This window comes from Pithys albifrons, chromosome 2 (assembly GCF_047495875.1).
Source record: "Pithys albifrons albifrons isolate INPA30051 chromosome 2, PitAlb_v1, whole genome shotgun sequence".
In the NCBI taxonomy this organism is placed as follows: Eukaryota; Metazoa; Chordata; class Aves; order Passeriformes; family Thamnophilidae; genus Pithys; species Pithys albifrons.
The window spans coordinates 83,884,281-83,912,084 of record NC_092459.1 but is presented as its reverse complement, the minus strand read 5'-3'; the positions used below and the strand labels follow the sequence as shown (position 1 = coordinate 83,912,084).

At 39.5% G+C, this 27,804-nt stretch overlaps 1 protein-coding gene across 5 annotated transcripts in view; it reads right to left on the bottom strand.

Annotated features, from left to right (window-relative positions):
* TTC27 (tetratricopeptide repeat domain 27) overlaps positions 1 to 19,488 on the bottom strand; it is a 137,319-nt gene extending 117,831 nt beyond the window's left edge. For 2 of the 5 annotated variants that reach the window (XM_071575787.1, XM_071575796.1), the window contains exons 1-3: positions 15,150 to 15,397; positions 12,271 to 12,448; positions 6,655 to 6,784 (exon numbers count right to left, since the gene is read on the bottom strand). In XM_071575787.1, coding sequence (XP_071431888.1) covers positions 6,655 to 6,784; positions 12,271 to 12,448; positions 15,150 to 15,237 — 396 coding nt within the window. In that variant the 5' untranslated portion in view covers positions 15,238 to 15,397. Of the gene's footprint in view, positions 1 to 167; positions 251 to 6,654; positions 6,785 to 12,065; positions 12,217 to 12,270; positions 12,449 to 15,149; positions 15,398 to 16,527; positions 16,631 to 18,832 lie in introns of those variants that run through there. The other 3 variants (XM_071575804.1, XM_071575813.1, XM_071575821.1) reach the window with 3 other exon arrangements.
* Between the last annotated feature and the right edge of the window lie 8,316 nt (positions 19,489 to 27,804).

The following is a 27,804-nucleotide window of genomic DNA, read 5'->3' as shown; positions in this document are numbered from 1 at the left end:
GACACTGATTTCCCCCCACCTGAGATGCAGATGCCATTCAGTCAACTATTCCCAAACACATTCCAGTAATATAATCCTTTCCATGATCTAAGGTGAAAAGCTTCTGGCAAATCCATGTCTTTCAACTTGCAATCACAGAAATAAAATAATTTTATAATTAATCCTACAGCATTCAAATACACTAGGTATTCCCGCAGTGGTGTCAATATGTGTTATCTTCTTTGCCCAGAGGGAGATTCCTGTTAAAGTGGCACCAGAGCAGCAATACTAGAGCCATTCTTCCCTTTGTCCAATAAATAAAAACCTCTCCCTGTTTTGGATGCATTACTGTATGACGTACTCTACAGTAATTCTTTTACTTAATGGGCTTGAGGTAGCTCTCCAGGGAATCTGTCTCTCAGTGGTGATTGTCATCTGAGTGTCACCTATTCTTTTCTCCCTTTTAATGCAATGAAAGCATTTGAGCAGCTTATCTTCAGGCTCAGGGACACATCCTGTTCATCAGTTTATTCCTGCTTCTCACATGGCAGGTTTCCTTTGCAAACTGAAAAAGTGGTGGTTTTGTTTCCAGTTGGTATGAAAGGGGCAGGAAAAGAGAATGGAAGGGAAAAAGCAGAAGAGGTTAAATGACAGTTCACATTGAAGTCAATGGGCTGAGAAAGATTCCTAATCAGTCTACAGAACCGGGATAAAAGTTATTTGAATCACATTTCAGCTTTTTAAACTAAACAAATAATGTGATTCTGAAGATATATGGAACTCTTTTCAATACCTTAATCAACAGGTTACATTGAAGACAAAAAGTTGTTAAGCTACATAATTCCCCTAGTTTTTTAATAACAGAATAATCTTCAAGTTTATTCTGATTTGCTAAGGTTTTATTCAGTTTGTATTAACATCAAAAACACTTCTGCTTTGCAGACAATGACTTGGGACTTAATTTACTCTAAGGGGAACTCTTGCACAACATCACTGCAGTCATTTCAATCCCACTGTGGAAAACAAGAGTTTACAACAGTCTGACAAACTACTTGAGAATAAGGGAAAGAAACTGGCAAGCAGAAGTATACCAGATCTGTCCCACCTCTAGTGACTAATGAAGCAAAAGCCTTAACAACATCTCTGACTTTGAGAGAGGAAAGTCATCATTCAGCACTTCTAAAGATTCATTTTTCAAATATATACACACACACAGAGTAAGACATAATACAATTTTCAGTTTAATGTGACTTTTTTCCCATCTGCACGTTTCTGATTCTTTCTATAACCAAAGCAGATCACTCTTAAAATACTCAGTGGGAAAGCAAAGAAGACAAAACCTTTGTTACAGAGCCATTTTCAAAAACAGCCTTGCAATGTTATAGTTACCTGTACTCATTTAAGCACTGTAGCAACAAATTAATCTCAAATTCACACGTCTAGTCCTTTCACTGCAAAATGCAGTCCTGCTAATGTAACATTACAAAGAATACAATGAGGGAGGGAGAAGGGAAAGATGATGACGCGTCACGCCTTGACAATAAGTCAACAAGTCTCAGAGTCAAAGAATGGCTATTTTCTATTTTAACAAATCCATGTTCTTTTCCATAAAACAAATCCCATACAGAAAGGCAGACATCCTTTACCTTTAGCTGAGAAAGTCTAAACTAACATTAATTCTTCTATCTTATGCTCTTAGACGCCATTATCAATGGGGAATTTGCTGTCCCGAGGTAGTCTTTAAGAGAGAAAAGCTACAAGTAACAGGTAGACATTTAAGGTTTTACAGCTTCAAGGACTGAATAGTTAAGAGCCCGTCCCCCAAAATCTGTACAACACTGGCTAAGGGTTAAAAGCTTGTGCTCTTTTGTTTAAACATGTAAATATTCCAAGTGTTAAACCTACTGTGTAGCTCAAAAATTTCATGTCTCCACAACCCAAGACTTGTTAATATGATGCTCCTGACTAGTGAACATGGGTTACATTGTTGAGTCTTTTCATTCTTCATCAAACTTGCCATCAAAATGTGTAATTATTTCATTCAGAGATAATCTTCTTAAAGCACAGAAACATATACTAGATAATTATGATCATATGCAGCAAAATCTCAGAGGCAGTCATCCCGTTTCTGTTGGATTTGCAAATGGTTCTATTTGACCACTGCTTGACTGAATACGCATAAATTAAGCTTAACTCACACTAGATACGTATTTTTTAATCTCTGAAGCACAGCTGTTTATGTATTCAGCTTCCAAAAAGCAACTTAATGGCTACTGTGATGTTACTGCTACTAAAGCCCTAAACCAACTGCAAGCTGAACAGTACTCTTGGCTATTTCAGTTTTCACAGTATTTCAAAAGTATTTCCCAGCACAGCTGGTACCACCTGAGTAATGACAGTAGTCAGAAAAAAGCTTCTGCCATCCACATTCGAAAGCTGTAAAAATAGAGAGTATGAAATTCTTAGTTTAGAGGATTTGTGTTCTTTTCTTGCTAATGATAGTGACTAGAAGCAAAGTGAGCATTCAACATGCTTTTACTTTTGTTTTGGGAACTGCTCTGGCCTTGCTAACATTTCATCAGCTCTTTCTGTCTTGGGGATCCTTCCCCTAAATCTAAAAAGGTAAGTGCAAACATTCAGAGGCAAACAAAGCCAGATTAAAGGCTTGAGAAGACTTAATTAAAAAATGGAAGGAGAGTTGAGGTGGAGACAAACAAATTACCAAATCAGCAACCTACTGTATATGCTACTAAGCCTTATATGCTGAGCTTCTCAGATTTTAAACAATAGAAAGACTACTGCACAACAATCTGACATTGAGCAAAACTAAGGTGAACTATCTTCCAGATTAATGGAGGATGTACTGAAGTTACCTGCCAAAGGTGTAGTTCTTGAAAACAGAATTCACTCCTTAAACTTTAGGGGATGGAAAAACTGCTTCTGTTTGGAACCATTTTTCTCCTCAAAGGAAAGAGGAATACATGGGAGGCTGTCTTCAGTTTTATGATCCAGATTAGCAACAGGTAACATATGCAGAGCTGAGTTGCAGGCTAAAGATAATAAAGGAGCACAAGCAAGTCTTGCCTGAGAGTGCCACATGTAGAAATACCTAGCACAATTCTTACTGTTCATGAGGGTGACCTTGTTTCATTTCTAAGAGAGTATTTTCCAAGCAACAGCATTAGGAATCCCCCCTTTTTTTTCTATATTCATAGCAAGGGAATGTAGGCCAAGACTGTAGGCTACTTTAGCCTTCACATTTAGTCTTTATCATCCAATCCTACATTCCCCACAAGATGGAGAAATCTGCAAAAACTTCAAAGCCTACATCTTGCTGCTCATCAGTATTCAAACAACACAGTATTTCTTTGGGATCAGACTGGAAGCTACAAGAAGTCCAGCAGAAGCTGTTGATTCATGCATTTGGAGGACTCCTACCAGTTATTCACATGTATTACCAATTAACACATTGAGATCTTTTTCCAGATGTAGTCTCTCACTATTACTACTCTACTTGTGAATATGAAATCAGACAACAAACAAAGCAGCTTGTCCTCACAACATTCTTACAGTCATCAGGGGTTTTAATTAGTATTACCACAGTTTTGTCCAGTGTGACTACTGAAGACACTAAACTCAAATGTGTGAGCTAATACATAAAAAGTCTGAAACTTAAGGCAGAATAAATATGCTTCAACTTCAATAGCTGTCTACCTTTTATCTCATTACATGCCAGAGACAGTGACAGTTCTTTTAAGACACAAGGAGCCCTTTACTATAAACCACTTATTATAAGCACTTAGCCCATTAATAATGTTTTAGTCTAATCCCAGCAAGTTTAAAATCAGAACTGTTAATCCATTCTAACTGAAATTCAGTATTTTTTAAACCCTCCTTTAACACAATTCACTCAAAAAAATCTCAGCATAGTATCAGTCAGACTATTAACAGTGTGGTAAAGTCTTAGAGTTATTACAGAAAACTGAAATACACCTGATAATTAAAACACTAATTTTATGTGTGGAGTCCAAAAATCATAGGCCAGTTCTGTAAGGACATAAAAAGGAATTCCAACAGAGCACATGAATGTAATTGTAATTTCAAGAGAGGGCTGGGATCAATCTGAGGGAAGGGAAATAATATACACATACTCATGAATATTGTTCATGGAAGACATCCAAGAGGCCCCTACCAACAACTCATCTAAGAGAGGCTCTTTTATTTGTTCTTCAGTGAAATTAATTACAGTTTATTGGTCATTTTACAGTGTTTATATTCTAAGAAACCTTAGAATTAAAAGTAAGTACAAAAAGGCAATTCAAAACAAAATTCAAAAGCTTTTGAATTAAGACATTTAATAAATAAGAGATTCTATGATATTATATTGTAGCACATAAGTACTGAGTGCTCTGGGAAAAAAAAACCCACTAACATGTCAGAGAAGATAATACAGATAGCAGTAGTATAAATTTCTGCCTGAATGCATAAATAGATAAACCTTGAAGCAATATCAATGTCTGATGCAGCACTCATTAGAAATAAAAGTATGTTCAAGTCCGCTTTCCTCTATAATTTCTTGCCAATTTAGTTTCTGCAACACCATCACTTCATAAACCAACATTCTTCAATTCATTCACAGCCACAGGAGAAGCATAAGCAAAACTGAACAGATCGTGTACTCCCTTATTCAATAGGGAATTAGTATCTCATTCTCCCACTAAGACATGTACTAAATAAGATTGCCTGGAAAAAAATGAAAGCTTCAGGGTGACCTAATTGCAGCCCCTCAGTACCTGAAGGGAGCCTACAAGAAAGATGGAAAGAGACTATTTACAAGGGCATGTAGTGACAGGACAAAGGGGAACGGCCTCCAACTGATACATACTGGGAAGAAATTCTTGGTGGTGACGTTGGTGAGGCACTGGCACAAGTCACCCAGAGATGCTGTGGCTGCCCCATCCCTGGAAGTGTTCAAGGGCTTTAGGTAACCTGGTCTAGCAGAAGGTGTCCCCACCCACGGCAGAAAGGTTGGAACTGGATGATTTTAAGGTCTCTTCCAACCCAAACCATTCTATGATTCTATGAAGTGGTTAGTAGAAATTGTGAACACTGTTTTAGAGGCCTGTGAGCTCTGCCAGTGCCAGCAACCCTACGAGTAGCCTCCTGGGCTGCAGCCTCTGTGTTAAGACTGCAGCCTGCCCATACACACTAACACAGAATACTGAGTTCTTCAGTAAACAGAAACCACAAATTAAAAGAATATTTAAACAGTATAATAGTAAATATTATAAACAAATTATAGGGAGAATTAATGGAATTAGGTTTTATAATTATTACTATATATAAAGGCAAATTGAACTCCTTTTCCTCTCAGAGGTAGCACACTTCAAAATTTCTGCTAATTCATTTCAGACCCTAAAAGGTTGAGTACACTTGGTTTCCACTGTTACTTACAGGTTCCTGAGGCCTCATACTTACCCCACAGAAATGTTAGAATCAATAAGAATATATTTATATTTAGTCATCAGAAGATGAGATTTGAATTTCTAGCATCAAAAATCAAGTCAAAAATAAGCCTATATATATACACACTGTGTCAACTATAAGAGACAAACTAAACTGATAAACATCTATTAAAAAACCAGGAGCAATACTGTATCTGAATTAGTTATTTAGAAATACAACCCTGCAAATGAACCTGAGGTAGGACTTCATGAATTACGGAAAACATGCCACAATAAGGCAACAGAGCGAACAGTTTTATGTGAAACTTTTCATACACTCAAACTTCCCCTCATTTCACAGTTCACAGCATTTACATTGCTCAGGGTCCACACTTAATTCATAGTGAAATTCCAAATTCAGACTCATGCGTAGATTTAGCATTAGCAGACTACTGATATGTTCTTCCCTCAGACACTGTAGTGATCAGTACTTTATAACAGTCTTAATCCCACGGGAAAAATCAAGAAGCTGTGCTGAACCACAGATGAGGAGATCCACAAGATGGACTGTGGTACTGCCATGAGAAACAATATACACATCTCACTAAAAAAAGTTAGGGTGTTACCTATAGAAAATGATGCCAAAATAAACAAAACACAGTCCTCGGTTTCATCTCCCACATTCCTTTCCACTTCCAAAAGCTCAATTTGAATTAGCAATTTTCTATTAATACTACTACAATTCACTTGGCATTCAGAAGCCTAACAGGATACAAAGCATCCAAATCTACTGCTCTCAGTATCTGCCAAATACTCTGCTATTTGCAATATATGCAGCTTCTATCTTTCCCTCAGGAGGGGAAATTTCTAAGCCATTTATAGACATCCTTCTTTGATCCAGCTAAGGACATATCCCCAAAAAACCACATAAAAAGTTTATTGACTGCAAATGCCCTTTGAGTAAATGCTCACCTATAATAAAGATATCTTCCCCATCCAAACCCAACATTTCCAGCAGGAAATATCTTAAGTAGAGAAATAATAACTACTTTTAGGTCACTGCTGATATAACTGAAGATGCTTGCAATAGCAGGCAGTAGGATCGATAATTAAGGCAGTTCATTTCAGCACCTTGCCTTGCAGATGTGCCTCCTCTGACATACCTAAGGGTTATGGTTATTTGTGAAGATCAATAACAATAAAAGGATAGCTTATTAAAATTCAAGTATACCTCACAGAATTTCTGTAGCAATGCAGGTGGCAAAAAATCCTGAAGATTTAACTGAACAGGAGGCCCAGTCCAATTGCTTTGAACAAAGAGCTGCAAACTGCCCACACCAAGGAGAAACATCAGCCTCTGCCTGCAATATAGATAAGAACAGCAATTAGCAACAGATTAATTTTTACTTAAGGCTATAAGAGCTGAATAAATCTTGTACTAATTCAAAACCCTCAGCCTTAAAAAAAAAAAAATCATTCCCCTGTGAGGAAAATACAATGAATGCAGTATTCCAGAATGCACATAGCAAACTAAAAAGCTTGGAAATATGTTTGTTTATAATGGTTGTAATTAATGACAGACATTTCGGAGATGAAGTTAGTTCACAAGTTTCAAAATTTAGGACTGTACATAAACACCAGAGATCAGAAGAACAGCAAAGGATGCAGATTTATGGCTGTTGTGTTTTCTTATGATACACCTAAATCACAGCACTTTCAGAGAAAAGATACTACATTAGCATATGTTCCAAAAGAGGAAGTTTATTTTTGTTTTGGTGCAGCCATTTATTTTCACTTTCTCTGACAAGAAAATTAAATGAACATCAAAACAGTTCAAAACTACCACCTCCAACTGAATTCAGACTCTTTGGTAACAAATATTCTCCCATTCAATCATCCTTTTTCATTTAAATAATAGTAATTTATTGAAAGATGAAATTATGAGACTGTTTCACTTCTGAAACAAGGTGGGTAAAACTTTCTTCATTTACAAGACTAGGCTCATCTTACATTATTGTATTATTTCTTTACGCACATACAGTAACAAATAATCCATGTGGTCTGCAGAATGCAGTGCACAAGCTCTCCGAATTGAATGGTTGATTTAACAGGCGTAGACTTTTAAGAGTTACGTAAGCTTCTGGTTTGTTTTGTGATACCTTAATGACTTAGATTTTTACTGCATTATAAGGTCATGTGCTAACAAGGGCCCTATCACATATAGAACATGCCTCCTAACTACAATAAATTAGCATTTTAATTGTGCTGGTTTGATATAAACACTGGTATGTTAAAGAGCGTAAATGAATCAGAAAAACCTAGCCTTTTTTTTTTCTGTTAAACAGAAACTTAAAGATGCAAGAGTCCTCCAGTTGAAACAAAAGGATAAAGGGTTATACAACCCCTTAAAAACCAAAGTAAAATACAAAAGCCACACACAAACAAGCAGCTGGTGGGCAAGAATGTAACAAAAGATGTAGAACAATAAGAAAGCAGGGGTGGGGAACATTTAATTGAAAATAAAAAAAAAAGAACACAGTCTTTGGGGGAGTTAGCAAACAAGGACTGGCATCAAGAGTTCTTGTTGAACAAGAGGAGGTAACATTTACTAGCGTCCATTATTCAGCCAGTAACTATCTACTAGGAAATGTTATGTGAATACATCTGAGATTAGTATTAAACTTCCAAATGACTCATGAACACAAAGCACTGACAATTACTGCACACTAAATTATTACCATTACACACAAAATATCCACTTTGGCCTGTATTTCCTGATTTTTATCCCATGTTAAATTATGCTTCAAAGCTTCTGAAGGGTAACATAACGAGTAATCAACAGTGTCTGCACTGTGAGTTGACACACATACTCCAGTCTTTCAAAGACTCATTTTCATTATTTTATCATTTATACTATTTTTACTAATAACACTTTATTTAGCCATTTTAACATTACTAATACCTATCTGGCAGGCAAACTTGCTTGAAGTCTTGGCACATTTTTATCCATGCAGAATGCCTCTGCAACAACTGATAACCAGATCCATTACTTTGGCTGGGATACTGTTTTTCCACTGTTTAATTTGTCACCACCAATTTTTTTTCCCCAGTTTTCAGATTTGTGACCAACTACCAGTCTCCTTATCACTCACTCTGTATCAGAAAGTCAATTTCCAGCTGTAATCCCTGTAAATGCTAACCTCCCTTGCCTATTTCCTATTTTTTTCCAAGAAAAGAATCCACTCAGTCTCCCTGACTGCCCTTCACACTTACAATGCACACCTGCAATGCTTTCCTCCCAAAGGCTGCCTTAAAACTGCTCTCCTGTGCTGCCTGAAAAGCAACAGAACATCGTTGCTTGTGTCTCCCTTAGTATGGTGGTCTACATAGTTGAATTTACTTTGTATTTATCCTTAGACATGTGTCTGTATCTACGCATCTTGTTCTTCCTTTCTCTGTGTGAAGGGGGGGTTTTGCTGCCTTTTTTTGACACTTTACACCAAGTCCAGTACAATTGTCTTCCATGGTGCAAAATCAGATGTTAATACACCCCACTCTAACATTCATATGCTGTATTAAATCCTCCTCAAATTCAAAATAAAGAATAATAGTGCATTTTCATTTGAAACAGTAACAGATTTACATATAATGCTAGAATTTACAAACAAAATACGAGTGAGAAAATTTTCAATCACCCTACTCTGCCCAAGATGTGATGAGGTCACAGGGTTTGGTTTGGAGAGCAATTCTTTCCTTTTTAGTGCATCCAGAAATCAGAGAAGAGAAGTCAAAGTGCACTTAGACATTGAACTGTTATTTTTTTCAATTCCTACATATCAAAGCAAGCTGCTGCAGAAACAGCAAGAATTTCTTCATTTTTGTTTTCATGACACAAAGCACGCCAGTTAACCAACCACCAGATGTGCCAAGAGAAATACCAGAAACACCATTCAGTGTTCAGGTTGGGAAATCATAACAAACTTCATTGTACCGATTTCTTTTGCAAAGTTTGGTATTCATTTATATGTTGAATGAGGTAAAAGAATAAATGGTCAATAAAAACCAGTGCTAGTGCTGATTTCTTTATTTCTTTACATTTGGGAATCCAACACAAGAGACTCTCAAGCTGTTTTGCAAGAAGCTCTCCAAAAACAGTCTATCTTTTCATTATCTCCTGCACAATATTTCCTTTCAGTCCTTTGAATCAAACTTTAGGTCAGCCAACAAATGCAACTCCTTCATATGGAGCTCAGGAAAAAAAAGAAAAGTCTTTCCCCCTCCACATGTTTTAACACATATGCTACTGTTGCATCCTCTACAATTTCCTATGTAAAATACAGGTAACTATTAGTCACAGTGAGCAGAAATAGCAGGAAAAAGTAAACGACTAAAATCTCCTACGTAATGCATTTATTGTAAGGAATGCTACCGATAAAAAAAATTTCTAACCTTTAAACTGTAAAGGTTAGAAGGGCCATAGTGGAAACACGTCTGGGGCAGGGAACAGAGGCAAGCAGTTAAAAGAAAAGGAAAAAAGTTGCAGCTAATTTATAAATGCTGCTAAATCATTTCCTTACAGAACCATGGATTTGAAGTGGAAAAATTCACAGGCTATGTCCAAAGAAATTACAATCTAGATCCGAATTTTGACCTGTTTTGCCCTCAAGCTGCTCAGTTTTAGCTTCAGAAAAAGAACTCCTTAAGAGCTCTTTTAACAATATTATAAAACCATACTTTGTACTGTGTTTACATTGTGCTAGAAGAGTAAGATTAACATAATCCATCTTTCTGTTTCTGATTGAATTCGGCTCCCACTGAGTTTTTAAATCTCCAGAATTATAACTTTCAATTCAGGGAAACAAAATCATATATTTTAATTTATCCCATCTATAAAAAGTCACAAGAAAACCAGCGTCTTACTGAATTTTCTAGGCTAGAACTTAAGAGGTTTGCTACACTTCCTATTAATCACTCAGTGGAAAAAGAAAATGACAGTTTACACATTAAAAAAATAAGACAAAAAACGTTTCACCATAGGCTATGCAAGGTCAAATGGGTGCCAAATTTACATTTGCTCCTTCCACAGGAAAAATTACTATGTAACATGTTTTAACCCAGAAAGTCATGGCAGACAAACACAGTACAGATTTAAGTGCTATAAGCAGTGCCTAACTAAAATACTACATTTTCTGTATTTCAGATATATAACTTCAGTAAGGAGAAAGTTACAACTTAGTTCCTTCAGCACCCAAAGCCTCTTAAATTATTATTAATGGAGCTTGAAAAATTCACTTGACTTCTACAAACGAAAATGTTTCTGGCAGACACTGATATGTTTTGAAGACTACACGCTTTCATTTGGAATAAAACTTCAGGCTGGAATTTTGGGCAGAAAACCCTCTGCTTCTGAGAGGCTAAATATTGAAGATCTGCCTCTGCACCTTCTGGCCAGGGGCTTCTAATGCTGCCTAGAGTTGCAGAGCAAACAAGAAAAACCTCAAAGACCAAAGAGCCAAAGCATGAGCAGCCAAGGAAAAAATTCCTTTGCTCTCTGCAGTAGGAGTGCACTATGACAAAATACATAAAATTCTCACTGATACAGATTATGGTTACATTCAAGAAGCTAAATGGCTAATAAAGGCAGCAACACATTTCAAGCAATGATTTGGATCAGGCCTGGGTCTGTTTCAAGCCCTGACAGATTTTTCTTTCCTTGCCATATTATTCAGGATAAACCACTGCAAGATGACAGAATCGAGGAATACTGAAAAACTTCTCCAGATAATATTCAAGAGTAACAGCACAACAAAGTAATAAAAGAAAAAAAGAAAAGAAAAATGCCTACAGAAAAAACAGGTGAGAAAAACCTCTGAACATTCCAACTCAGAAAACAGGAGCACGTTATACTGTACCACACTGGAAGATAAGCTTTTGACACGCTATGATCACTAATAAATCTCAGCTCAATACTTCAGATGTGTCAACTACTTATTTTTCTTTGATATTTTAACAAAAACTCCTGGGTTTATGTCTGCCATACTAAAACACACACGCTTATACACAGCCAACACTTACTGGCAACCCATTATCTTCCTCTTACTTTTATTTTTTTAACCTTTATCTTCTTTTATCTTTTGTTCTTCTTTCGGTAACCTTTTTTCCACCTTCATCTTTTAAAATAAATACACACACACACACATATGTAGTTTTTGTTTCTACTATTCTTAGCTTAACAGATTTCAGACTACTCATTATTTACACAGAAAACTCTAAGCAGTAAATTCAGATTCATTAACAGCACCAATTACCATATGCAGTACAATTAATAGATAATCTATCAAAACCCTGGGAAGAAAAAATTAATCAAAGAACAGCATCTATGAGTAACATGTTACTCATTTTACATTAAGAAGAGTAGGACAACCTCACTATAAATCAGAAATACAGATGTTGCTCAGACAGTAATATTACGAGGTACTTCAAGTAGTCACATAAATGCAATGCAACATTTCAGAGAGAAAATTGTTAATAAAAGGTTTGATGATATATGGCAATATGAATTCACATTTGTGTCTTTTTTATACCAGCAGCTTCTGAGGTAATAACTGTAAACAGAGCTAGTATTTTCAAAACTCCCCATACCACAATAGTGTTGTTTCTTTCACTGGATAGTAATGAACAGACGTCCAAGGGATAAGGGGGAAATAATCCAAGAAATTTGTTTTCTGCTTTTGTGTCTGTACAAGAATTCTGAAGGCTCCACATCACGAATTATAATTTTTAAATGCCTATATAAAATCAAACAAGACCTCTATTAATCTTCCATATAATAAATAATATTTTCCACCTTTCCATGTTATCACCATCTGCAGAACAGTCCAGGTATGCTAGAATCTGTTTCTCCAAGTAAGTGTCAATGTTCTCCTCCATCACAGAAGACACACTGAAAACATCACGGATGGCTGAATTTGAAAATATTGCCTCGTATTTCCCATCAAACAGCAACTGCAATAATGATCCGCTTTCTGGAAGAAAAAGAAAACAGAAAAAAAAACCCACAGAAATCAGTGTCAACTTTGAAATAGTTTCATCTTTCAAGACCTATTCAAACCAAAACATATACCACTCCCCTTTAACACTAAAATCCTGTAGATAAGACAATAATTTCACAGGCTGAAGAACAAACTGAGGGAAAATGCAACAAAAAAATGGTTCAGTATTTGCAGAGTTCAGTGAATAAATTCTTATGAAAAACTGCGGAAACTACTCAGTTCCTCATGTACATGCTTAGAATATTCACAAAGAAAGGGCAATATGATTTTATCTTTATAAAATAATTATTTCCTATGATAACTATACTGTCTCAATTAGAAGCCTCCACAGGGACCAGATTCTCAGGAGGAACCGCTAATGAGGATTTAGATCCATAAATATGTCTTAAACCTTTCAAGACAAAGAGAAGCCATGAAATGCACTTAATTTCTAAGAAGCCTCAGACCCATCAAGTTCTGGAGCCAGGCTACAACTTTGTTCACAGAAGGTACCTTCCCTTCTCTCTTCAGGTGTGCTACAGTGCAATCAATCCAGAAGCTGTTAGAACAATTGAACCATGTTAAAACCTTCTATTGTTGTGCAAAACCAGTATCTGCCTATGCTGCAGCTGTGACTACAACTCATATGGATTCATTAACTGGTTTATAGACTAGATGATGCAGATCATAGAATCGATTGGGTTGGAAAAGACCTCTGAGATCATCAAGTCCAACCCTTGGTCCAACTCCAGTCCATTTACCAGATCATGGCACTCAGTGCCACGGCCAATCTCAGTTTAAAATCCTCCAGGGACGGTGAATCCACCACCTGTCTGGGCAGGCCATTCCAATGCCTGATTACTCTCTCTGGAAAGAATTTTTTTCTGTTCTCCAACTATGTCAATAACGGTACAGCTGAGGTCTGCACAGGGTAAGTGTCTTGATATTCATCTGTGATTCCAAGTGGGGACTGCGGCTCCCATGCCCTCAGTGTTACCATTGCTGCACCAATATCAGTAGCTGAGGAAGCCAATTTAACACTGGCCCAGGCACAGATCCACACATGCAGCAGCTCTGCAGAGAAGTGATCTGAATACCAGCCCCAAGCTCATCCAGCAAAAACAAGTCTTCTGAATTTTAGAAATACAGGAAGACTGAGCACAGAACCAGCTTCAATGGATGACTCTGTAGGAATGGGTCATAGAGACTCGTTCATTCTAATATCTCTGGACCGCTCTGTTGACCACAATTTACTTTTGTTCTCTGCCACAACGACCTACTGAATGATATGAGAGATGGTTTCTGGTGGCTTATTTAAAACACCCTTTAAGCTGTACCTGGAAGGCCATATACAAAGGAACAGCAGTGGTTCCACAACACTGCTGCCCTCACACTCTCACTGAGAATAGAAAAAACAAGAAACTTTCTCCAGTCTGTGCTTTGGGGAAACTTTCTTTCACCAAACGACAACTTCTTTATGCTGGATAATAGTTGCCCAGACAGGCAGTGCTGTAGTTTGTCGAATAAACTGTGGGTTGTAGAACACCAATGAAGAAGATTGAAGTTTTTCTCTTTCCACTAACATAACAGTAAGCACATAAAATTTGCTTTTGTTTCTCTGTGTAGCTTCTTGTAAGACACTATACAAATTCAAGGTCAGAGCTTTTAAATTTACTTCAGGATCATCAATAGGAAGAGCCCATGTAAGTGACAAATAAGAATCACCACAAACCCCACCATTTTCTATCTCTACTGCAAGACAACTTTCTTCAACAAGTCTGCCCCACAACTTATAGTAGCATACTATTTAAAGTACCCCAAAGTGAAAAAAAATCAACAAAAAACCAAAACCAAACAATAAAAAAGGAAACAAAAAATCACATCACAAACAGCATGGACAACTCTCAGTGAAAAGATAAGCCAGACCTGTCAGTCACATCAGCTACAATCCCTGGGACAGTACAACGATTAAGGTCAAATAAAATGTAACATATAGAAATAAAGCTGATTAGCTCTGTACAGCTCTTTTCCAAAATTCAGTATGTGCTTAGATAAGCAAAAATGAGATTTTCAATATGTTACAAGCTCTAAGCATTCTAAACAACATGGCACATGACTTGAACACAAGAGTATTTTTAGCCTACCTGCAATATAGGAGCGCCTAAAACATGACAAATACTACATTTTAAAAGCCGCTGTGTTCCCCTGCAGGAAAGATGCGTCCCTAACAACCTAATCAAGTCCCCTCAACAGGCCGTTTTCCATTGATCCCTCAAGCAACTATGACCGAATAACTAATAAATATAGGACAGGCAGCTCAGGGCAGACTTTTCTGTCCCAGGTTTTGCTCCAGGAGCCAGTTTCAGCTCCTCGCCAAGCTCAGACAGACAGGACGCCTCTCCCGGGCGGCGGTGGGAGGCAGCCCTGCGATGCAGAGCCCACCCCGGGCACCGGCACCGCCGCGGCCCCTCCGCAGCCGGACCCTCGGGGAGCGGCCCCGGAGCTCCGCGGGGCCCCGGTTCCTCTGCTTCGGTCCCGCCGGCACCGCCTCTCCCGGGAGCCTGGAGAGGGGCAGAAAGGGCGCCAGGGGGGCGCGGGGAAGGGAGCCTCTAGCTGTGGCCCCAGCTCAGTCCGGTGTCTCCGCACACCCAGCACGAAGGGGGACCTTCCCCCGCCGGGCCGGCACCTCCCTCACCTGCGGCCGCGACTTCGCCCTGCTTCCACTGCTGGGACTCCGCCGCGCTGAGGAAGCCCCTCAGCAGGGCGCGCTCCAGGGCCAGCATGGTCTCGCCGCCCCGCACCCGCCCCGCTCCCCACCACTACCACCGCCTCGCTCGCTGTCGCGACCCCTGCGCCGACAGAGACACGGGAATTGCGGGTGCGTCCCCTCAGCCCATGTGCGGGAAGCGGCCGCAGGGAGCCGCCATGACAGCGGCGCGGGGCACGCCGGGAGCCCGCCTGGCCCCGCCCCGTTGCCGGGCGGTGGGAGGGGAGAAGGGAGAGCACGGGCAGGTGTGATCTGTGTGCTCCATGTGATCCTGCCCCGGCCCCGGGAAATAAACAGCCTGTCAGGGCAGGAGGGCCGGGCCGGGCATGGACAGGTGCGATCCGTGTGCTCCACGTGCTCCTGCCCCCGGGAAATAAACAGCTTGTCAGGTAGCGTGGGGAGGCACAGGCAAGTGTGCATACAGAGTCTGCCTGGGCAATTCCCTGTGGAGAGTTCCAGAATGGGAAAGGTCACAGCAGGTCCCCTGGGCCGCCCCCCTGCTTGGGGGGGGGGGGGGGGGGGGGGGGGGGGGGTGTCATCCCAGAGCACACGGCACGGCAGGGCGTCTGGGGGTGCTCCAGGAGGGAGACTCCACGATCTCCATGGGCAATCTGTTCAGTGCTCCATCACCTGCACAATTAAGATGTTTCTCCTCACGTTCAGGTGGAACTTCCTATCACAGAATCACAGAATTGATAGGGTTGGAAAAGACCTCCAAGATCAACAAGTCCAACCTTTGGTCCAACTCCCGTCCCTTTACCAGATCATGGCACTCAGTGCCACGTCTAATCTCAGTTTAAAAACCTCCAGGGATGGTGAATCCACCACCTGTCTGGACAGGCCATTCCAATGCCTGATTACTCTCTCTGTAAAGAATTTTTTTTCTGATCTCCAACTGAAATTTCCCCTGGCAGAGCTTGAGCCCATGCCCCCTTGTCCTATTGCTGAGTGCCTGGGAGAAGAGACCAGCCCCCACCTGTCTAGAACTTCCCTTCAGATAGTTCTAGACAGTGATGAGGTCACCTCTGAGCCTCCTCTTCAGGTGAAACTTCCTATGCATCACTTTCTGCCCATTGCATTTTGTCCTATTGCTTGGCACCATTAAGAATAGCCTGGCTCCATCCTCTTGGCACCCTCCCTTCAGACACTCACACAGCCTCTGTGTGAGCCCTCCCTGGGATCCCGGGCAGGTGTGGGCAGAGGTTCCCCGCCCTCAGGGCCATGCTTTGGTCTGTCCCTCTGTTTATTTCAGCGCCTCTCCAAACACCCACAGCAGAATCCTGCCCCGTTGTTCCTGCTCACTTACCATGTGCCTGTACCTCAGAAGAGGGAGGCAAAGGCCACTGTTGTCCTGCTCATTCAGAATTGAATGGAACATCTGGAACAATGGAAATGTTCTCTTTGAACCGCTGGTGAAACATGAAGGTAATCACGTCAGAACTCAGAAGGCCATCATGGCAGGGTGTGCTGGTTTAAAGGTAAACCAGCAGGAGAAACAAACCCAATACAGATTATAAATCAGAGTTACAATTAAATAAAAATATTACAATAAATGCAATGTCACAAAGAGAAATTGGTTTTAACCCACAAACCCCAGAATTAAAACCCAGCACCCTGGGGCACAAACAGAATAGTGTTTGTTGGCTCCTGTGCTGAGCCCCCATGTGGTTCCCTTGAGTCCAAAGTAAGGAAGGAAAAAGCCTGTTGGTGCAAATGATGGTTGCAGTCTGGTTGAGAGAGGTGGTGTCCTCCTGTCAAAGTTCTGGTCCTCCTCTGGATACACCAAGTGGTCCTAGAAGTCCCAAACCCCAAGATTATATACCCTCAGGTTCAGGTTGGACTCCCCAGTACCTCCCCCAGGGCAGGGAGTTCCACAATGGGTGATTAACTCTGTGAGTCATGGGGTATTTTTGGAATTGTTGCTCCCCCATTAGCAGACACGCCCCCTCAGGCTGAGTGTGAAGGTGCTAACAACTCCCCGGAGGGAAGTTATCACAGGTCCTATCTCATAAGCTTCTTTAACACCCAGCTTGTATCCTGAGGGGTCAGGCGTGCCCTGGGCAGCTGCTGCAAATGGTCCACTGTTAATAGTTCATGAGAAATAACACAGAGGGTTTAGAATACACAGCTTTGGTCACTCTCACACAGTGATAAACTGGTCCCGGCTTGCTGAACTAGAACACAGGGGCCAAATTGTTGATATGAGAAGATGAATGTTCTGAAAATTACTGTAAAGATTATAATTCATTTTGCTATTTGGTGCAGTGTGTGCTATGAAACAATTTGTCAATCTTAGTTTGTTATTCTTAAAAAACTAGAAGTCTTTTCATCATGCTTCCATATGTAATATTATTGCTTAAAGGGTTGTCAAGTGCCAGAGCAGGCTTCCCAGGGAAGTGGTGGAATCACCATCCCTGGAGGGGTTTAAAATACATGTAGATGTGGCACTAAGGGACATGGCTTACAGGTGAGCATGGCAGTGCTGGGTGAATGGTTGAATTTGATGATCTTAAAAGTCTTCCAACTGAAACAATCCTATGATTCTATAATTGTTAAAATTTGAGAAAGACTTAATGCAGGTTTTTATTTAGTTGACTGTAATAGGTTATTTCCTATATGGGCTTTAATAGAATAATAGAACCATATAATGGTTGGGCTTGGAATGGATCTTAAAGACCATCTAGTTCCAACTCCTCTGCTGTGGACAGGGGCACCTCCCACTAGACCTGGTTGCTCAAAGCCCCACCCCAACACGGCCTTATGCACTTCCATGGATGGACCATCCACAACTTCTCTGGGCAGCCTGTTCCAGTGCCTAGGCTAGTGCCTATGCAGGCTGTAATTTCAAATTTGATTTTAATCAGATGTATAATACCAACATGCATTTAAATAAAAATATTGCTTTTCAACTTATTTTCTAACCTGAAAGAATCCATTCTATTTATATGAGTTTGGACAAGCAAATTGAAAGAAACTTATACAGTTAATAGATAGCCATCAAATTGCTGTCAGTTCCAGGAACTGCAAACCAAAATAATGTTCATCCTGAAAGTGTTGTGCTACAGAAATTCTTAAATCATAGCAAATAATTCAGTTTCCAGGTACTGTGTTAGAGAAATAATTAAATTAATTATGTTTATTATTTATATTCAGTGCTAAGACTGTCTGAAATAAAAATGATTTTACTTGTTTATGTCTTTCTGTGTAGCAATTGGACTTTGTTCTGTATGAAAAATATAATAGTCAGGAGTTACTTGATTCTTTGTGTTTAAGTGTAACTTACTAACAGATTTCTTTACCTTCCAAGTAATAGGTCTGCATCAAATGTTCATAGACTTTTCTATAATTCAATGGATAAATTTTTAAGTCAACTAAAATGTAAAATTACACTCCTTTTTGGCAGCGTATTCAGAATATTTGTCAACTAAGAATTTAGAAAATAATTGAAAAATACATTTCCATGGTCTGTTGATAGTATTAAAATAACAGTTCCTCTTGTGAGATTTTGTGCTTTTTATTTTCAAGAAAAACTGGGAAAGTTATATTTTCTGTGAATAAATAGTTGCTAAATATAATGAATTAAAAAAAAAAGAAACATTTTGCTGTCTTACCTCTGCCAGTTCTCCCAATGTGTGGGGATTTACCCTTACAATTCAGTTCTGGAAGCATCTAGAAGCTGTACAGGTATAAGGGCAGGAGTATTCCCAGCAGGAATTAGTGCCCTGGCTGACACTAGACTGATTGTTCTGCTGATGTAAAAGATGGTTTGGGTAGTTTGTCAATTGCCATTTGCCACAGTCATATTGAAATCTATTGCTTAAACTTGTTTCCCTAAATTGTTTAAAGAATATACATGTATTTCTCAAAGAACAGTCAGTAGGCTTTGTTTGCATTCAGGGATTGCTTCTGCCAGTTGGCTCAAAGAGATGGAAGCCTTTTGCAGTACAGTGTTGTACAGATTCAAGATTTTAGCACAGTGCTGCTTCTTATTTCTAAGCAAGAAGTAGATAATCAAACCTTCTGATATGAGACTTTTTGGAGAATAACCTTCCTCTTGAACTTTTTTTCCAAGAGCGTAAGAAAAGTATCCATATGAAGTGTTGTGCTGCTGTGATATCTAAACTAGCACATTTAATGTCACCTTGCAAGATATCTGTGCTGCTGTGTTGATGCAGTATTTATCTTCTGTTACAGGTTTTTTTCCTAAAGCCTTTCAAAACAGATGATCTCCTTGTGGAATATAAAAAAAAATCTAAGTGTGAAAGAAAGATTTCATAAGCCTCAATTAATTAATTAATATTAGCATAAACATTTATTATTACATTTTTAACAGTGAGCTGCTGTTTGCACAAGCTGCTGTTACATGATCTTTAAATTCATTCTCAATTCTGTGTGTCAAGTCTCTGGGGCTGCCAAGGAAGGAAGCAATTGTGTTTGTATGTCCTTTTTGAACAGTAGACCTTTTTCTATTTCATAGAATCATAGAATCATAGAATTGATTGGGTTGGAAAAGAGATCATAAAGTCCAACCCTTGGTCCAACTCCAGTCCCTTTACCAGATCATGGCACTCAGTGCCACGTCCAATCTCAGGTTAAAAACCTCCAGGAATGGGGAATCCACCACCTCTCTGGGCAGGCCATTCCAATGCCTGAGCACTCTCTCTGGAAAGAATCTTTTTCTGATCTCCAACTTCAATTTCCCCTGGCAGAGCTTGAGCCTGTGCCCCCTTGTCCTATTGCTGAGTGCCTGGGAGAAGAGACCAGCCCCCACCTGACTAGAACTTCCCTTCAGGTAGTTCTAGACAGTGATGAGGTCACCTCTGAGCCTCCTCCTCTCCAGGCTAAGCAACCCCAGCTCCCTCAGCCTCTCCCCATAGGACTTGTGCTCCAGTCCCTTCACCAGCCTTGTTGCTCTTCTCTGGACTCGCTCCAGCCCCTCAATATCTTTCCTGAACTGAGGGGCCCAGAACTGAACACAGTACTCAAGGTGTGGCCTCACCAACGCAGAGTACAGGGGAAGGATCACTGCCCTGGTCCTGCTGGCCACGCTATTTTTGATACAGGACAGGATCCCATTTGAGAAGTGGGGAAAGGGGAGGAATTGTTAAGTAGAAAACCAAGTCATTGGTATAGCAGGATGAAAACTTGCAAGATTGTGCAACCAAATTCTGCAGTTCTAAAAAACATGTTGGATGTACCTGGTGAGAGGAAGGGAGATGCAAGGTTTGTTTTGGGGAATTCTGTTGGGTTTTCTTGCTTTGGCTCTGTTAGTTCAGTCAACCTCTATCCCATTAAGTAATTTTTTGAATTATCAGATTTAAGGTTATATCACCTATATTTCAAGTTTGTTGAAATCCTAATGGCCTCCAGAAGTCATCAGCTAAATGTTCCAACTATGTTCTTCAGTTTTGCCAAGTCAGTGCACAGGCCTTCACTGTAAGAAGAGTGATGGTCCCTCAGAAACCTTCCAACATATCTACAGCTTTTCCAGTTGCATTTGCAATTTAAAAATTAATGTAGGCTTACAGTCTCGAGGTGACAAAGGTGAAAGAACAGCAGTTATCATACAGCTGTTATGAGCTACTTGCAGTATATCTCAGTCACAGGAGTGGATGTGATGCTTGACATGCATTATAGTTGCTTCACTACACTCATCAACTAGCACTGCATCCACTGAGGCTCTCTGACCAGTGCACAAGCTCATGCTCTTGCTCCCCAAACCCTCAATGACACAATCCCTGCTCAGTCGGTGAAGTGGACTTAGAAAAGCTACACTGCTAATGTGTTGAAGGGTTTCTTTCGGAAGATGGGCATGTGAGCAATCCAGCCTGCATCAACTCCGTGAGACTGGAGCAGAATCAGCTAAGAAGCTGCAAGGCCAGAGCTGCCATTGATTGTTAAAGGAGAAATCACTCCCTGGGAGTTCTCAGTGACTCCCCAGAAGTTTCTCATTTGAACACTTCGACTTTCACACAGGACTCCAGAGATACACCTGAAAACATCAAGGATGAGGAGTTCATCTAAACATTGGTGAGATATGGATTATAACCAATTAAAGTTTGTGACTTGGTGGTGTGAGGTTCAATTTAGCCAACAGGATGTAGCTTTAACCCTACATAAACTGTGTGCAGTGTGTAATAAAAGGTCTTCACCATAAACCTCATAGGCTTGTCGGGTGAAGTCCTTTCCCTCCACAGAAGATTGTTTACTTTACTAATGTGCTACAACAATAGTGGTTAGGAGAATCTTCTCTTACTAACAGCTTTATAGAGCAATAACAGGGAGAGTTAGAAGAAAAGTGTAAGAAAAGAGTGATTTAAACCACTCTTTGGGAATCTACAATACAGAACATGGCCAATTGCAAATAGCCCTGGACAGCTCTTCTCTGGTATTGTGGTGACTCTTCTGAAAGTGCTGACATTAATCCTCATAAATTATTCAGAAAATACTACATACTAATATTACTGTATCTCTTTTTATATGGTATCCATAGATCAGTAAATAACTAGATAAAGATGAAGAAGGCCTCCAGTAAATATATACTCTGGCAGTAAAACAGAACTGTAAGATCTGAGGTGCAGCCTTTCCACTCTTAATAAGTTAATTTTTCAAAAATTTATCCATGCATTTACTATTGTCTTTCCTGGTATCCATGAATATAATTTGCTGATCATTTTGCCAACGTTTCTCTGTTCCTTCATTTTTCTTCTTTTTGTCACATCATAACATACCTCACCTGAACTTTTATAAACTAATTCTTACCTGGTTAGGGAACAGAAATTTGCTCTGCCTCAGCTACTTAACAGCTGTGAATTTTTAGATGAAGAAACCAAACCTTATGTGAAAATAATTCAATTTACTGTTCAACAGAAGGATCCAGAAATTACTCTTTCATTAAATGAGTATGTTGTATTATGCCCAAGTTTGCAGAGGATTTAATGCCCCTTATATGAGTTCCCACAGAATCATTAACTTATGATGTCTTAGGTTTTTTATACAGCAACTTTACCTCTTTGCTAGCTTCAAAAGGAAAGAAGGATTTAAAATGACATTTTAAAAAAATATTAAATGTCTTTCATTAATTGTATTCTCTTTGTTAATCTGGAGAAATCAATCCAAACAAAATTGGTTCTAGTCACACTACATTGAACAGAAAATTTTGCTTAAACAGATAGGATCTTTCATTAAAGCCACAAGACAACTTTAATCACTTTAGTGCACCCACAAATATGATTATATTTTTGAACACAGGGTGTGCACAGTCACCTGTAAATAGAAATATGTTTTTGAGATTACCTCACAGTTTAATAAAAAGAATGGATAGCTCTGGTTCTTGGTGTACGTGAGTGTCACAACCAGTTCAGGGTGGCTGCTGTGCTTGTACCGGGTCATCACTGTGAGACCTGTGATCACTGTGCTGGTGTGAGACTGGGAGGTTAACCAGAAACATTGGTTACAGACAGGCAGTAAACAGTGGAGGGGTGATGAGTTTCTCATTTGGAGATCCTAGCTGAATTCCTAGTATGTTGTCCTTCATCAGGGAATAGTGAAGCTCTTGGGTAGTCATCAATTCCACCTGTGCTTGAAAATCACTTACAGTGATGCTTTTTATGTTGTGTCTCCAATATCTGAGGTATCTCCGTGACTTTTGACCTCAGTAAGATGTGTATGACAATGTAAGATTTAGTGAGTGCTGTGGATGAAAAATGGGATGTGTGTGTGTGTTAATTACAGAATATTCCACGTGAATAAGCAAAAAAACCCCCAGATATGGCTTTGCAACTATTTTTGTAACAGTTTATTTTTATAAGCTGTTTTCTTCATCCTTTTGTCTTAGGTTCTGAAAAACATGAGTTAAACTGTTAAAGGATTAAGCGTGAATGCGTTTTATACAAATTGGATTCTGGGATTGTTTTAGATCTACAGAATGGTCACCAAACTCTTAGATGTTATAGTGTAACATCCAATACGATTCTTCCAACTAATTAGCAAGAAGGATTTAACTTTGATAGTGGTATTAGTTTAAAGGCTCAGTGATAATTTATAATGAGAGACAGGAACATTTTGCCTGATGAGAAGTGAACTATCCTAAAATCTTCCAGTTGCTTACTGCTTTGCCACATAGCACAAATAAGTAGTTTGATGTTTTCTATTTGAAAAATGTCTCTTAGCAAAATAGGTACAATTTATCTTTCTTTTTTTTTAAACATAGGTACAAAAATGTTCCTTCCCCTGTTTTCTACTCTTTTCTCTGGAATGTATGTTTTGGATGAGGAGGTATTTAGTGATGGGGGAGTGGTGCCCTATATGTCAGAGAAGTACTTTGTGCCATCTCTGTTTTAGCCATCTCAGTTCCATTTGTTTAAGTAAAAATTCAGCATAGTTTTGCAGTGTGATAGAATTATAATAAAAGAGGAATAGATTCTATGAGAACCAAATGTTAAGGCAGGAGGCCTCAAATTCTGGAAGCATCTGGAAATGAGATAATTCAATTTCCGAGTAGATTTAATCTAGACAATCACTTGTGCAATATTTATGAGAAGTTAATGTTTTATGGTAGTTTCAAATGTCATTTTGAACAACACAGAACTTGACTGAGGATGCCGCTGGTCCTCCAAAGTTTGAGGCAGGCAAAACTGACTGCAAATATTAGAAGTTGCAAAGAAAATGTTCTAGTGAAATACATAACCAGATTATAGTGGAGAGAAATAGATGAGGAGACAATATTCGCACTTAAAACAACAGTAGGTCTGTCTGGCCTTTATCAACCTAAATCTGCACTAAAAAGATTTCTTATATTCTCCATAATGAGTTTCTCCCTAAATCTTTGAAACTACTAGCTTCTTTGAGGATTATCTGTCCTAGCAAGAACAAAACCAAGTGTTGTAGTTTGGGATTATTATGTAAATTCTCTCCCCTGCCACTTAACTGCCCAGGCCAGCGGTTAACAAAAGAAGCAGTTAACTGTGATCGCTGGGGTGGGGGCAGGTTTGTCTCTTTTGGTTTTTTTTTGGATATTCTCCTCAGTCTTGGCTCGGCGGAACGGGGGAGTGGGGGCTCCAAGGAGGCAGGCTGCCCTGCTGGTTACTGCTGGGGTTTTCCCTGGCTGTCTTGCCGCTGCCTACTTCGGACTATTTTTTTTTTCCTGCCGTGCTGCTGCCTGCCTTGGATTTGCTGCTGGTTGCTCGTACTTTTCTGCTTCTTGGACGGGGAACACAGGGGAAGAGACTGAGTCCATCTGAAAGCCCACTGCTCGTCTGTTTCGCTGGAGAGGGACTGAAACTCACTCTGCAGCCAGCTGGGCTGTGACAAGGACACTTAAGTATAACCTTTTCTCCCGGAGGAAAACCTGCTGGGTTTTGTTGTTGTTTTTTTTTTCTTATGGTGTTGGGGAAGTGGGTTGCACTAGTCTGTTTACATATATATATATATATATATATAGCAGTTATCCTTCTTGTATTAAAATTCCTTTTCTTAAATTTGATAAAGAGTGGTGTGATTATTGTGGAGGAGGCCCCTCCCCTGCTTGTGGGTAAAACATTTTGGTTTTCCCCTCAAACCGAGACACCAAGATAAATGTTCTCTTTAAAAACCTGCCTCAAAATGCCTGTCAATATTTACTATATATTTATAACTCGACACAGCGAAGGATTGATGAGATCATTACAGTGGATCAGGATGACTCATTTCCCTGTCCTTCATGACTGCTTCTGCTGAGCTCTTTGCTTCTCCTGCCTGCCCAAAGGAGAAACTCTGACCCATTCTGAGCAGGCTTCCAGAGAGCTGGAAGAAATCAATCCATTCTTTTACAGTCCCTGAAGATGTACAAAGGATTCTTCAGATCTCTCAGATTTTCTGTGTACTACCAGCACCCATGATGCACTCGAGATTTTTCATTCATCTTGCACAGTTATTAATTATTAGGCTCAACAACCATCAGAAAATCTGTCTGTGTCATTCACAGTCCCTTACTTTTCACAGGCAAAACTCTTAGTATAAATAAAATCGGACTTTGAGTTTCGTTGATAACTCTTGTACAATCTTTCAAATCCTAAGGTAAAGGGAATGGTGTCTATTATATTCCAATCCTCTTCCAGTTTTCCTGTGGCTAGGAGGATGAAAATAAGTACCCATAGGTTTTCCAGCTGTTCTGTTCAGTAGCAGAATTGTGCCTTACTTTTGTTGCTGTGGGAAAGTCTTTCTTCTTTCTGATGTTGTAGGTTTAGAAACATTCTGATAGGTTTATGACCTAGAGAGCAGACTAGAAATGTATGTGATGAGGAAACACGTTTTATGCCTACTGTGTGCCTGAACTCTGCTGATCTGTTTATACATCCTTTCTGTCCAAAGGCTGACTGTAGCAATTTTTCATAAAAATAGATTAGGAAATAGCAAGGGATTAATCCATGTCTACATGTTAATTAATGTTCTGCCACAAAATAAGCTACAGGGCATTGTGACCATACTTTGAACATGAGGGTAGGGAAAACATTCACACTGTCCTCAAACTGTTCACCTGAAAGAAAAGTAGTTGCTTTAGACTTAAGTTGCATCTCAAAGTAAGAGCTCTTCTTGTTCAGCTTTATGACTAAAATAATTATTAACAACAAAACAGTTCTAGTTTTTGGTCCTTATCTAGTTTTGGGTTTAGAATATTTGTCTGAATTGCCAAGGCTCTATATGGTTATATAGTACCTCTAGGTTTACTGATAAAGAGGAGCCTGAAACAAACAGTCACTTCACTAAGGAACTAAAGTTGTCTAAAGCCAGATTTGCAGTGACAGATTTGGAAAAGCAAATAAAAAGATCTTATGAGAAAATTGTTAGAGACGTGGGAGTGTATTAAGAGCTGAAGAATACTTTTTATCTTTGTATGGATTCACACACAGCAGAAATGCGTTGGTGGTCTGACATCCCAGAGTGGCTTTGAATTGTCTGAATCACAAAGCTGCATCATAATGACTCATTCTCATTGCATACTGACATCCCTGCTGGGGAAGAACTGCTGTCTCTCCGTTGTAGCAATTTCATTTGTATTTGTAGCACATTTTTGTTTTCTCCTCCCTGTGAAGTTTTTGTCCTAACAAACATCTACGGTCAAGCCTGCCTTCTTCAAGAAGACTGGCGCTGTTTTGCAGGTGCAGTAGGTCACTTATTTCCATATTAGAAGCAAGTATTCAGTTCTCCAAACCAAAAAGGAATATAAAATCCTATCTAGTGTCTCTAGGGACTTTACTGAATTTCCTCCAATGCAAACACGCAAGAGCCAGATGCAGATTTGTGCTGTTTGTATATGCCTTTTCTTTCTATATGTAGCATCTAAACCCTTTAGATCAAAGATGCTAATCCTTATAAAACAAGCTTGTGCACAGCCACTAAAACAAAAGCCTTTCTAAAACAAGATGGCCAAGCAGTGCTGTGAATTCTCTGTATTCAGTTCCCCTCATCTCAGAACTGTCCTGCCTGGGATGAAACAGTGCATATACTGTGGGCTTTGCCGCCATACATCAGTGAACAAGTGAACCCAGAGTGGCACACAAAGCAGATGCCTTGCTAACCATATGTTCTTCTAATCTCTCTGGATGCAGATGAGGCATTGTGTTTTCAGGGCAGATCTCCAAATTTATGCTGGGGGCAGGGGGAAGGGAAATCAATACATCCTTTTTTCCAGAAATTGTGATGAATTTTTTTCCTCCCTCTTACGGTTATCATCTTCTGTAACCTTGGCGACATAGTGGGTGATCTGTCCTTCCACAAAGTCATTAGAATTGTTGCTCACTGCATTTTTCACAAGGACTTTTCAGGTGAATGTTAGTAATACCGCCAAATCCTTGTCAGCATACTTGTGCTGAGAGCATATGACTTAATGTCTGGCAAAGGTCCTACAGGGTTTGCTTCTAAAAATTGATAGGCCCACACAGGTTGAGGAGAAATCAGGCCAAAGAGGCATAGTGAAGTGCCCTCTGAATAAAACACCCTTTCTCAGAACTGTCAAGGAATAGCTTTGGGTCTCTGCAGCCCCCTGTGTCCCTGGGCTGTTCCACTGATGTCCTAGTCAGGAAAAAGGAGATGAGATGAGGTCGATCATGGATGGTTGTGATCTGACAAATAAGCATGTTTAAAACTGTATATTACATGTTCAGTGCTGCTCAACAATACTGTAATACTTTTTAGTTCAATGATTTTGGACAAATGATTCAAAGCATTTAGTTAAATGCTTCTCCAGAAAACCCCAACAGCAAAAATGAACTTTTCCTCCTCTTCTATGCCTTTTTAGCTTGTTATCTCAGTTCCCACTCTGCACCCAGGCAAAGCCCTAAAATGAGTAATAAGTCTCACTGTGGGAATGACACCTGCATGACCTTAGAAAGACTAGGCAGAATTACAGCTTTGACTGGAAGAGTTGCCATTCTTTTTTGGTGGTTTTTTTTTTTTTTATGTTATGTGTTATTCAGGCTTAACGGCAGTAGGTGTTTCATCTACTACAATAACACTTTATTGCTTTTCTCTAAGCTTAGAAATGTAAGTAACAATTGTGTGTTGCTTTCCTTCTTTTCTATAGATAAATATACTTTGCAATAGT